The following is a 13,446-nucleotide window of genomic DNA, read 5'->3' as shown; positions in this document are numbered from 1 at the left end:
GGCTTGATGGACCCTTGGTCTGACCCAGTATGGTATATCTTATGTTCTAATGTTCTTAAGGTAGAAGTGAATTGGTGGAGTTTCAGGGAAGCAATCGAAGTTCTGGATATGCATCGCTCAAGTCAGGTGGGACTGCACTTGGAGATTTGTAAGGACCTCCAGTCAATCAGGTGCTGATGTTGGGACCATCAGGGAAGGCCAAAGATGACGGCTTTCACGGCATTTGGGAGGACATACAGGCGGATGGTTTCCTGGTGAAAAATACATGCGCACATTAGAAACAGGATCGTGGTCTTGTTAGTGCATTCTGGCAGGGGTTCACCGGAGATGGAGGACACCATGAGAAGTGTCTTCAGTGGTTCCATAGGGATGCCATACTGGTGAACTGCCGATTCGTTTATGAAGCTGCCTACCACACCAGAATCTAGGAGGGCCTGGAAATGTCATGGTGTTGTTCACAGCCAGACTTACAACAGGACTTGTGGAGAGGTGCTTCGTCAACTTAGGGTGGCCTCCCTTACCATCCATAGGCTTGGGAGCTTCTCGACTTGATAAGGCACTGGGCTGCAGAGTGACCAGCATCTGTGCATTACAGGCAGAGGTTCAGGCTTCTCTGCTTCTCCGTTGCCGATGTTCCTCTGGGGTGAGTCTAAGGTGATCCACCTCCATCGGTTCCTCGGTGGGATCAGGCGGGGTCTGTGCTCTGGGAGGAACCATGGGTCACTGAAAGTGTGTTGCAAAACTGATTGGGTGATGGGCCTGCCTTCGCTCCTGGGCACACTAACAGAAGCTGACGTCCAACTGAATAGCTATGTGAATGAGCTCCTCCAGTGACTCTGGTATAGCTCACCCTACAAGCTCATCCTTAATGGACTCCAAGAGACCCTGTTGAAAGATAGATATCAAGTTGTCATACTACCACAGCTTTGAAGCCATCATCCGAAACTAGACTGCATATTCTCCCACAGTTTGGGAGCCCTGGCAAATCTGGAAGAGATCAGACATGGTTGAAGATGCTCAACCTGGTTCGTCAAAGATGAGGCAGAAGTTTTGAAGGAATCGATCTAAGTTTCCCAGAATCAGGTCTAACTGCTGCAGCAGCGGGGAAGCCCAGGCTATGGCAGATCCTCCCAGAAGGGATAGTATGAAAGTTACCTTGGTTTTGTCGGTAGGGAATTGAGCCGCCTGCAGGGTGAAGTGCTTGTGACATTGGAGTCTGCCTCTCTTAAGTTTCTAACGAGGATAGTAATGCTCCTTTTGCAGTAATGTCGGTCAGAAGAGTCAGCAAATTTCAGACTTTAGTTCTTCAACCACCTTATGTGCAATCCTTTCACAATAAGGTTGCGCTCCACATGTACCCCAAGTTTCTATCAAAAGTAGTATCAGCTTTCTATATTAATCAGGCTATTGTGTTGCCTACTTTCTTCCCAAGGCCACAATCATATGACAGTGGGAGAGCCCTTCATACCTTAGACTGTAAAAGATTAGCTTGCTACAGAAGGAGGACTCAGCTACATTGTTAGGCTTTGCAACTATTTCTTATGATCCTAAGAGACTGAGAATAGCAGTGGCCAAACTCACATTATCCAATTGGCTAGCAGTCTGCATCATGCACTGCGATATGCTTTAGGCCTACAAATTGCAGACACTATAAAGGCTTTTCAGATTAAAGCCATGGCTATATCAGTGTCTCATCAGTGAGCCGTACCACTTGAAGACATCTACAAACCTACAACATGGTTGTCGATACACATCTTTGCATCCCATTATTGTCTGGACAATCTCCAAGAGTGACAATAATTAGGACAAGCAGTTGTGGTATCTTGTTCATCCAGTGGTCTACTCTCCAGAGTGGGATCTGGGTTGCTTATTCAGTAAATGTTCCACTGCAGTTTTCAGCTTGGGACTCCCCTAATGTATTGGCTAATTCAGCCCTGCTTATCAAAAGAGAAAGCAAGTTTGCTTATTGTAAATGATATTTTCCTTAGATAGAATGATGAATTAGCCACACTAAGTACCCACCTACCTCCTTGTCGAGTTAACTACCTAGCTAGAATTAGCTCTCGAATTGACTGAAGAGGCTCAAAAGGCAATGCCCGAGCACGAATTCTGCACATGCTCAGTGGAGCAAAATCTCTATCTAGCTAAGAAAGAGGTCTGTGTGGTGCTGCTGGTTGATGTCACCCACATGTAGGGAGGAGGAATAGCCTGGTGGTTAGAGCAGTGGGCTACGAACCAGGAGGCCAGGGTTCGAGTCCCGCTGTCGCTCCTTGTGACCTTGGGCAAGTCACTTTACCCTCCATTGCCTCAGGTACAAACTTAGATTGTAAGCCCTCCGGGGACAGGGAAATACTTACAGTACCTGAATGTAAACCGATGTGATATCTCAGATCAAATGTCGGTATATAAAAAATAATTAAATAAATAATAACTAATTCATTCTGCCATCAACAGAAAACAAAGTTTTTGGCAAGCAAACTTGGTTTCAAATTGAGGTCGTGGGGCAATATCACCTTCCTTTTTCTGTTGACCGTTCCTTTCCCTTTGAGCCGAGTATCTTTCTGGCTTTTACCGTTGATTTATCCTCATATTTGGCCATCATAAAATCATCAGATACAGTCACCCCCAGATCCCATTCTTCTGTCATGCTTAGAAGAATTTCATTCTCAGTACTGTATATTTCACTTTTGCAGTCTAAATTCATAACTCTGCAGTTTTTCACATTAAATCTTAGCTGCTAGACCCTAGACTATTTCTTGAGCTTCACTAGATCCCTTCTGATATTTTTCACACCTTACATAAGAAATAAGATTTGCCATACTGGGTCAGACCAAAGGTCAGTCAAGCCCAGTACCTGTTTCCAACAGTGGCCAGTCCAGGTCATAAGTATTTGGCAGGATTCCAAAAGGTTGATAGATTCCATGCTGCTTATCCCAGGGATAAGCAGTGGATTTCCCTAAGTTTACCTTAATAGTTTATGGAAATTTCTTCCAGGAGCTTGTCTAAACCTTTTTTAAACTAGCTACAATAACAGCTTTCACCATATCCTCTGGCAACTAATTCCAGAGCTTAATTATGCACTGAGTAAAACAATATATAGTCTTCCAATTTTCTTAAATGTATCACCTAGTAACTTCATTGAATATCCCATTGTCTTTGTACTTTTTGAAAGAGAAAACAATTGATTTGCGTTTACCCGTTCCACATCACTCATCATTTTATGGACCTCTGTCATATCTCCCTTCAGCTATTCCTTCTTCAAACTGAAGAGCCCAAACCTCCAGCCTTTCCTCATAGGGAAATCATTCCATCCCATTTAACATTTTCGTCACCCTTCTCTGTACCTTTTCTAATTATGCTATGTCTTTTTTTTAGATGCAGTGACCAGAACTACACACAATACTCATGGTGTGTGCACACCATGGAGTGATACAGAGGCATTATGATATTCTCTGTTTTATTCTCCATTCCATTCCTAATAGTTCCCAACATTCTATTTGCTTTCTTCGCTGCCGCCACACGTTGGCCAGAGGATTTGTTAGGAGCTGCTATCTGTTGGGAGTATCAATCAGATAGGAGTTAACAATCTGTTGTTATTTAAGAGAGTTGTGGGTGGATCCTTGGATCTGTGGCAGATGACCACGCCCCCAGGGGAAGATCCCGAGAGGGACCACTGGTCAGGCTCAGAGTTAGCAGACACACACTCTAATTCTTTTATTAGACAGTATACTGAACCACCAGAGGTGGCAGTAGTGAGCTGGAATGCCCGGCTGGGCTGCAGTCCCTCAGATACTGGAACAGTGATCCTTGGAGGCTGAGCTGTAGAGAAACTGAAATAAAGTGAGTAGGCAGGGTATGCAGAGTTCATGTACCAAACCTGATGGTAACACTCACACAATGTCTCATAGAAGCCCAGGAGCTGGAATGAAGTAGGTCCTCGAGGAGCAAGTACCTGGTTCCAGGGAAAGCTCTGAGAGAGCGATGGTAACTTACAGATGTAGTAGACAGCGATGATTTCCAGGCAGAAGTGAATACGGAGCAAGTCTGGGAACGTGGGCCTTCGAGGAGCGAGTACCGGTTTCAGACTGTCACCTGAAAAACAAAGGAGCGATCGAGGCCCCCGGGGAGCGGGTATCCCTGGTAAGTCCGAGGAGGCAGAGCAGCAAATTCTAAGACCTTATATATCCGTAGCGGGTGACGTCATCTCAGGGGGACACCCCTGAGGTTCGCGCCATCGCCGGTACTTCAGTCGGGGCCACTCGTGCACCCATAGGCCTCCAGGAAACATGGCGGGTTGCAGTGTCTAGCTGGTCCAGGGACGCTAGAGGACTTCGGCAGGAGGACGCCGCAGCAGCCAATCTTCCCGCGGTCGAAGAGGGAGGCGCCAAAGAGGTAAGGCGGGCGGAGAAAGGGCGTCAGGAACAGACGGTCACAACAGGATTTCAGCATATCCATGATGCCTAGATTCTTTTTCTGGCTAGTGACTCACAAAGTGCATTGTGTAGCTATAATTTGGATTGCTCTTCCCTGATCTCCTAAAAAGCAAAAACATTCTATCTCAACCCAGAAATCTGTTCAGTCCTCCTTGAAATTGCAATGGTATTGCTGCCAACTTTTTGGTGGCAAGAAGATTTCAAAGGATTGCATTGCTTTGTAACATAACAGTGGCTTCCCCTGAGAGAAGTGCCTTCATAGGCAGAGATGCTACAAATATGTGCTGGCAGGGTCAATGCAATTAAGTCTATGATATGTATCCCATTTACCCCTACCCCTTGCAAACCTGATCGTATAAAGCAGTGACTTTTTTTTTTTTTATTGTTGCCAGTAAATTTTTTCAAAACTGAGATCAAAATATTCTTGCATTGCTAATCGTATGCTTAACATCAATTTCTTTCTCTCAGGTAATAGGTGCTTTTGGAGAGCCCATTAAAGGTTATGGTGAAATAACGCGGCGAGGTAGAAGACAGCATGTCAGGTAAGTTTTTGCACTCCTCCTGTATTTTATTAAAAGCTTGTATTCCGCCTCTTCCAATGATTATTGTCCATTGCAGACTGCGTATCATGATATCAACTATTTGTGCACTGCAGAGACAGTCAGTTGACCCCTGCAGTGAATTCTGTTCTAACCAGGACTGAAATGGAAATTTTCAAGTCTTAACTTCAACAGAATCATCTAAAAGAAGGTCCTCCTGCTACTAGCTAAGCAATAGATCTGCTCTTTTCTTGGGTATTCTTTCCTCTTTCTGCAAGAAGGCACTCGTAGGTGGCTTTCTGGAAATATTTTCACACTTAATCAAATGAAGAAATCAGATTATTTTAAAGGCTCCATGATCTTAGAAACTAAACAAAGATGTAATTGATATTTGTTATTATATTTGTATTGATATAATATTATAATCAGGGCTTCTGATTTTTAGATTTAACTGATAAATCCTGATAAAATACCCTCTGCAAAATGTTTTAAATAAATAAAATAGGTATTTACCTAATAAACACCAGAAAACACAACTTTCCTTAGTACCCTCTCACCCTTGCTTTACCTACCCTGGGTCTCTGCTTTCTTTTTGTGTCTTTTCCACACTAGCAATTCCTTAGCTGCACAAACATTATGTATTTGATTCAGTCGGAAAAGGTATCCAACAATAGTATCTGTGCGCAAAAACACCAATTTTTAGTATCCCCAAAGAACCCCTAATTAACTGGAAAATAAAACACTTAAATTCACAGTTTGTAAACACCTAAAATTAGAAGCCTTAATTTTAAACTATATATATATATATATATATATTTCAATTAAAAATCTTAAGGTATCCAAATCCAGATATTTAATATTTAAATTGTATGAATGCTAAAAGCAGAGGCAATGTGAGGAAGACCGTGTATCGTTTTGAAGAAAATTGTATCTTTTGTTAATAAGCAATATCTTTGTTATATCGAGGCGTATACTCAAAAGCATTTACCCATATAATTCAATCATTTACCCATATAATTCAATCATTTACCCATATAATTCAATCCCTTTAGTTATTTAGTTATTTATTAGTTATTCAGTTATTTATTCTGTTACTGCGTTTATGTTATACACCGTTCTCTGTAAAGGCTACGCCTATATATCTTTTGTTGCAAGTTACTTGTAAACCGGCACGATGTGCAAACGGTTGCCGGTATATAAAATTAAATAAATAAATAAAATAATAAATAAGTTATCAAGATAAATGTCGGTGTTTGAATATTGGTGGTACTTATTTGGCCAAATTAAAGTGGGCAAGTCAATATCCAGCTAAAATGTAGCTGAATAAGGAGACGGTGACGTCACGAACCTGAATGGCGGCCTGAGTCTGTAGCTCCGGAGTGCCTCACGCTAGCATTGCAGAGAATCGGGCACCATCCGCTCTTAAAAGCGCTCAGTCGACAATATCGATACCCCGAAATCTCCTGGATATGGCTTCTAAGCGCAAAGGACCAGATTTGAGGCAGTTCTCCTACGCCAAGGGGAAAGATGAGGAGGGGCCGGCGGAAGGCCATGCTACCCCAGACGCAAGTGCCGAGGTGATGGAGGAGGGCGACCGCTCCGAATCGGAGATGGGGCAGCGAGACACCGCAATGCCTACCCGAGATGAATTCCGCCGCTGGTTCCAAGATCTTCGGCAAGACATGAAAACCAACAAACGGGAGATGATGGAGAGAATGGCGGAACTAAAGGAGGACATGACGGACATAGGGCGCCGGGTAGATGAGTGCGATATCCGTCTGGAGGGCCAGGAAATGCGTTTGGCTAAGCTGCAGGAACAGGAGGATTCTCTCAGTCAAAGTTATGCCGAGGTAAGCGCAAAACTGGAAGATCTGGAGAATAGGAATCGCAGATGTAATCTGCGATTCCGAGGCGTCCCAGAGACAGAAGCATATGCGGATTGCGAGGCGGTGGTGCGCTCCTTATGCCGTTTCTTCCTTGCGCCAGAGACATCGGGGGAAACGATAGACCCCCAGCCGGACATAGCGATTGAAAGGGCGCATCGCACCCTGGGCCCCCCGAGGCAATAACCAGCCCAGAGACATAATAGCGTGCTTTTTGCGCTTTCCCATCAAGGAGAAAGTTCTCTCGGTGGCGCGCAAGCAGCAATCCTGGCAGTGGGAGTCGCACCAAATAGCGGTGTTCGCAGATATTTCCTCAATCACCCTAAAAAAACGGCAAGAATACCAACCTGTAACAACAGTGATGAGACGGGAGAAGCTCAGATACCGCTGGCTATTTCCGACGGGCCTAGCAGTAACCATCCAAGGCGTCACATCTAAGGCCCTAAGTGTCTCAGAAGCGGCGGCCATCTTGACATCCTCCGGCTTTCCAGTTCAAGTTCCAGCGCCGCAGCCACAGCGCGAGAGGTCGGAGGTAAGAAGATGGCAGCGGGTGGACAACGGCGGAAGACGGCTGAGACGGAATGCAAGTGGCCAGCACTTGGGGGCCGGGGAGAAGAGCAGCGGCACTTGAAGGGCCTTCCCCGATTGACTTGACTGGATGAGTATTTCTGCATGAGTTTACAGGGGGATGAGTCGTGAGGGCGAAGGCGCACATTGTTGGAGACATTCACACTTGCTTGTCTGATATTGGCCGGATGCACGTTACACCGGAGGACGTGTTCACCATATTTAGCTCACGTTTGATTAAAAACTGCTCAGTTCATCTATTACACGCGATGAAAGGCACTGGAGTTGCGGCGGACCGCCGCAGGGACTTCACTTGTCTCATCTGCTTCGGCAGAGGCGCCATATGGCTATGGCGCACATATCCAAGGGGGGTGGGGGGAGGGTGAGGGATTGGGAGAAGGGGAGTATGTGGATCAATGGGTTGGCTGTGATTTATGGCAATTACATGTTTGCCCCGGAGTGAGGGGAGTTACAGTGTTTGGGATTGGGGAGTGGATGGGTATTTGGGCAATGGTGGGCTCAATGATTTGTATGTATGTTTTGCATGGGCCACTAGTGCCTAAAACTTACTTAACATGATGGTGCTGCATCTGTTCTCTCTTAATGTTAAGGGGCTGCACACCCCACGGAAAAGGCATTTACTACGTCGTGATATACAGTCCATAGGCGCCAAGATCATTTGCCTACAAGAGACTCACCTAACCAAAAGGCACGAACATTTACTTAACTGGCCTGAGTTCACTCATAAGGTTTTCTCTGCAGCCAGGCCGAAGGCTAAATATACGGGTGTCTGTATACTTTTTTGCCGGGGGGAGGATTATGTTGTTCGCAAACAAATAGGGGATGTGAATGGGAGATATGTACTCGTATGCTTTGACTATCAAGGGATCACCTATACCTTGTTGAATGTTTACGCCCCAAACGATCACCAGAAAGATTTCTATACACAGCTTGATGTGTTACTAGACAAAGAAGGAGAGGGACAACTAATAGTTATGGGAGATTTTAATATGACTCTAGATCCTCATAAAGATAACTCCAAGGGAGCACAGGAAGGGTCACGCCCTCATAGGCAGAGACTAAAGTCTCTTATCGACAAGTGGAATCTGGTAGATCCTTGGCGACAGCAGAATCCAACGGGAAGAGATTATACGTTTTTCTCGGCCTCTCATCATACTTATTCCCGTATTGATTTCTTTTTGCTTGATAAGCAACTGGTGGATAGAATTGGAGATGTAGAGATACGAAATATTACGTGGTCTGATCATGCTCCCATTACTTTAAATCTTCGGGGAAAGCGTGACACCACAGGCATTAAATCCTGGAAGTTAAATGACACTTTATTAAGGGACGACAGTTTCCGCCTGCAGTTAATTGCTGATATTCAGGAGTATATCACTCACAACACAGGGGCGCCCACACTGATTTGGGACTGTCTTAAGGCGGTCCTGAGAGGTAAATGTATCTCACAGGGAGCCCACATGAAATGTTCTAAGTTAGCGCAGAAACAGCAGATTCTCCAGAAAATTGACCGCCTAGCCAGGGAACACAAAAGTACGCTATCGGGCGCTATTTATGCCTCCCTACAACAGACCCGGGAAGAACTGAAAACGTTAGCCTCTGCAGAATTGACAGATAAATTAAAAATGTTGAATTTAGAAAGGTACGCTTGGGGTAACAGGGCTGGGAAACTATTGGCCAGGTTTTTAAAACGCAGGCAAATGCAGAATCAAATTTTAGGGATCCAGGCTGCAGGAGGCGACTTGTTGACCTCCCCCCCCAGATATTCGCCAGAGGTTTCAGGAATTTTATGGTACCCTATATTCTGCTGAAACCCATATTAAGGACGTCCAGATTCAGGGATATCTTGGAAATGTTACCCTTCCTGTTTTAACACCAGAAGAACAGAATAGGCTAGACCGGGAGATCTCACCCCTGGAAATCCAGTGGGCTATTAAGGATCTCAAGGCTAATAAGGCTCCGGGCCTTGATGGCTATACGCCTCTTTTTTAAAAAACGTTTTCAGATTCTTTAACCCCCTTACTACAGGAACTATTTAACTCCCTTCGGGCGGGTGATCCCCTGAGATCAGGATCTAATGAAGCCGGAATTACCATTCTGGGGAAACCAGATAGAGACCCTACTCAATGTGGGTCTTACCGGCCCATCTCCCTTCTCAACATCGACCTTAAACTTCTAGCTAAAATTATGGCGAATCGGATGAATAGTGTTATGGAGAAACTGGTACACACAGATCAAGCAGGGTTCATACCTGGGAGAATGGCGGCGGACAGCATCCGCAAAATAGTTGATTTGATAGGGTGGGCCAGACGGGAGGGCGAGCCAATGGTCTTACTGTCGGTCGATGCGGAGAAGGCCTTCGACATGGTGCACTGGCAGTTCCTATTTCAGACTTTGAAGGCTATGAACTTTGGGGATAAATTCTTAACTTGGTTGAGGCTCCTGTATACTAATCCCACGGCACGCGTAAAAGTCAATGGCATTTACTCTGAAGCATTTCATATCCAGAGAGGAACCAGACAGGGATGCCCCCTATCCCCGTTACTATTTGCCCTGTTTCTGGAGCCGTTGGCCATTACGGTACGGAATACCCCCTGGATACGAGGGGTTGAGGTGGGAGAAGAATCCTATAAGATGTCCATGTTTGCGGACGACATTTTGTTCACCCTGACTACACCGTCGGCATCGCTGCAAGGGGCCTTAGAAGCCCTAAGTAACTTTGGTGCGGTTTCAGGATTTAAACTCAACATAGATAAGTCTGAGATCCTTAATGTGACACTAACTAGTTCTGAGCTCTTGGACCTCAAACAGCGGTTTCAGTTTAGGTGGGCGCCCTCTAAAATAAAATACTTAGGAGTATATATTAGTAAAGACCCAGCAGAGCTATATCAGCTGAATTACCCACCCCTTGTTCGCAAAATTTTTTCTGATTTAGACCGCTGGTCTGAACTATACCTTTCCTGGACGGGGAGAATAGCTTCGGTAAAAATGAATGTTCTTCCCCGACTTGGATATTTGTTTCAGGCGCTCCCAATTCATATTCCTGATGTTTTGCTAAATGGGTGGCAGAAACGTATCTTTTCCTATATCTGGAAGCGACGACCCCCGAGGGTGTCCAGAGCAGTCCTATAGAGGCCTAGGACACGGGGAGGTTTGGGAGTTCCTAACTTGCGATGGTATTGGGTGGCGTCCCAGATCAGGGCTCTCTTTGATTGGCTCAGATTAAAAGAACAGAAACAATGGGCGGTGCTTGAACGCATGATGGCTGGAGTACCCTCCCTTAGTTCCTTGATTTGGCAGCCGAGGAGTACGCGCCCCATTATGGCCCACGCTACTACCTCGACTATTCATACGTTGAGGGTTTGGGAACGATGGAGGATACCGCTGGCAGGAGATAGACGGTACTACTATAGCTCAAGCTTTCAAACAAACTCCAGATTCCCCCAGGGTATGGTATCTAAAACTTTTGGAGATTGGCATAAGAAGGGAATTAGGAACTTCGGCCGGTTGTGGAGACTTGACGGGTTTATCCCATTCACCTCTCTACAGACGGATTATGACCTGCCATCGGGAGATATATTTTCATACTTACAAATCAGACACTTTTTTCAAGTGGAAAAGGTGGGGGGGATCTAACACTCGGCAAAACGCAATTTGAGTCTTGGTGTGATCAAGCGGACACATTGAGGAAAGCTATCTCGCAGGTTTATAATTACCTTAATAAGGACCCCAAGGTTAAACCAGCATATCAGCAGGCGTGGGAGAGAGATTTGCAAAGATCCCTGTCGGAGGAAACATGGGATCAGATATTCTCTTGCACGAAGACAGGTCTACCTTATTCGCAGTTGCTAGAGAACCGGTACAAAGTATTATTACGCTGGTATTACACACCATCTAGATTACACAAGTTTAAGTCAACCTATGATAACAGATGTTGGAAGGGGTGTGGGGAAGAGGGTACATTCTATCACATGTGGTGGACCTGCCCCTATTTGGTAAACGTCTGGGATGATGTGGCTATACTTCTCCGAGCAGTTCTGGGGATCGAGTTAGTCCTCAAGCCAGAGCAAGTGTTATTGAATCTCCCGTTTGATCTGTCAACGACACAGGGAAAACTGGTTCAATATATCTTGTCTGCTGCAAAATGCCAGATTGCCCTGGAATGGAGAATGCCTGGGCCTATAGCTTTTGGGAAAATTCACAACAGGCTGCAAACTCTCAGTTTATTGCATGACAGTGTCAGTACTTTTAGAGCATGTGAAGTAGCCTCAGCTCGGAAGGTGTGGCAGCCATATAGAGATTGGCAAACACGACAGCGGTCATCGGAATCCACGTTCCCATAACATTCTTACCGCAGTTTTCAGAATTTCAGTATTTCAGGCTCTCCACCTACACAGCCTATACCTAATCTTTACACGCATATGGAGGGATGGGAGGGAGGGGGGAGGGAGGGGTACTTAAAGACAAGTGTGTTGGTGTACAAAGGACCACAGGTTGGGCGATAGATTGTTTTGATAACATACCTATGTTGTATCTTGTTTGCTTGTTTCTGACAAAGTTGTATTTTCAATGCACACTTCTAATAAAAATTTCAATTATAAAAAAAAAAAAATGTAGCTGAATAAGTTAGGGGCTTTTCAGAGGCATTCTGGGATGGAGTTGAGTTAGCTGAATAAATTATTTGGAATTGGCTGAATGAGTTATTTGGATAACTTTAAACAGGGTCATGAGGAGGTTTAACATTATCCAGGTAAGTATGCCCAAATAACTTTAATTGGTTTTATTCTTTTGAATATAGCTGGCTATGTAGCAATCGCATGTTTAAAAATAAAAACAGCCTTGCAGGCCTGGTAGTCTGATTCCCCGAAACCCATCCCACCCCAATGTCACAAAAATGAGGCTGCCCAGCCCCACTCTCATTGCCTAAAAGTGTCAAGTGGAATGAAGCAGATCATTGCCTTCCCTCTTGTGTCCCCCCAGCAGTTGTTTAAAAAATACTTCTGGCCCCTTTTCCCCTACGGACCCAACCCTTTCTCTTCCAATCCCCTTTGGCCACCAGGTTTGCGGCGCTCTTGTACTGTGATCCCAGCATCCAAAGGACTTTAAGAAGGTAAGAGTTGCTCTGATGGGGGAGGGGGATAATAAGCGCTTAGGGATAATTTTTATTTTTAAACAACTGCATTAAGGGGAGGAAAGACAATTGGCCCTATAATCACTTGAGACATTTAGGCAATGTTTGGAGAAGCTTGGTGGGGGGGAGGGGGTGGAAGAGGCCCAGGGTGACAGGTCCCACTTTGTGAGATTGGGATGGGGAATCTGGCTGCCAAGCCTGTGAGATTGTTTTGTTTTCAAGCATGAGATCACTATTTAACTGCCTATGTTCTTTTGAATATAGCTGGTTAAGCTTAAACTTACCTTGGGTATTTGGATATCTTTATCCCACTGAATCTCCCTGATACCTGATAAAGTTAGCCGGATAAGTAACGTTTTATCCATTTTTTCATCTTTTTAAATATTGGCCTCATTATAGTTTGCTGTGGGATATAGTAAGCATAAATTATTATTTATGCAACAGCCTGTCCATTGTCAAATCGAAGCTGAATATGCGTGTAGTAGTAGTAAAAATGTTTACAAAAAAAACCACACACACTTGTTTTAGGTGGTGAGGAAGAAAATAGAGATCTCAGCAGAGTTCGTCGACTTGGTTCAGTCCAGCGTGTATTGCAGGGCTTCCCAAACCTACTCTAATGACCTCAGAGCAGGTCATGTTTTCAGGATATCCATAGACAATGTAGATGAAAACAAATTGTATGCTCTGAAGGAACGCTGTATTTGCAGATTTATTACATTCATATTCATTGTTGATACCCTGAAAACCTGACTGACTGTAGGGTCCCCTGGATAAGTTTGGGAAGCCCTAATAGGTAAGGTACAAACTTACAGGTCGATACAGTAACGTTCAGTTAAAGATTCCCCGTCTGTAACGTGCTGGGAGCGCACAAT

At 44.8% G+C, this 13,446-nt stretch overlaps 1 protein-coding gene across 1 annotated transcript in view; it reads left to right on the top strand.

Annotated features, from left to right (window-relative positions):
• The window catches only part of TIMM21 (translocase of inner mitochondrial membrane 21), a 71,713-nt gene that overhangs the window by 41,902 nt on the left and 16,365 nt on the right, over positions 1–13,446 (top strand). The window contains exon 5 of the mRNA XM_029587153.1: positions 4,902–4,975. Within this exon, the coding sequence (XP_029443013.1) occupies positions 4,902–4,975 (74 nt within the window). The remainder of the gene's footprint in view (positions 1–4,901; positions 4,976–13,446) is intronic.

Source organism: Rhinatrema bivittatum, chromosome 2 (assembly GCF_901001135.1).
Source record: "Rhinatrema bivittatum chromosome 2, aRhiBiv1.1, whole genome shotgun sequence".
Lineage (NCBI taxonomy): Eukaryota > Metazoa > Chordata > Amphibia > Gymnophiona > Rhinatrematidae > Rhinatrema > Rhinatrema bivittatum.
This window is presented reverse-complemented; position numbering and strand designations above follow the sequence as displayed.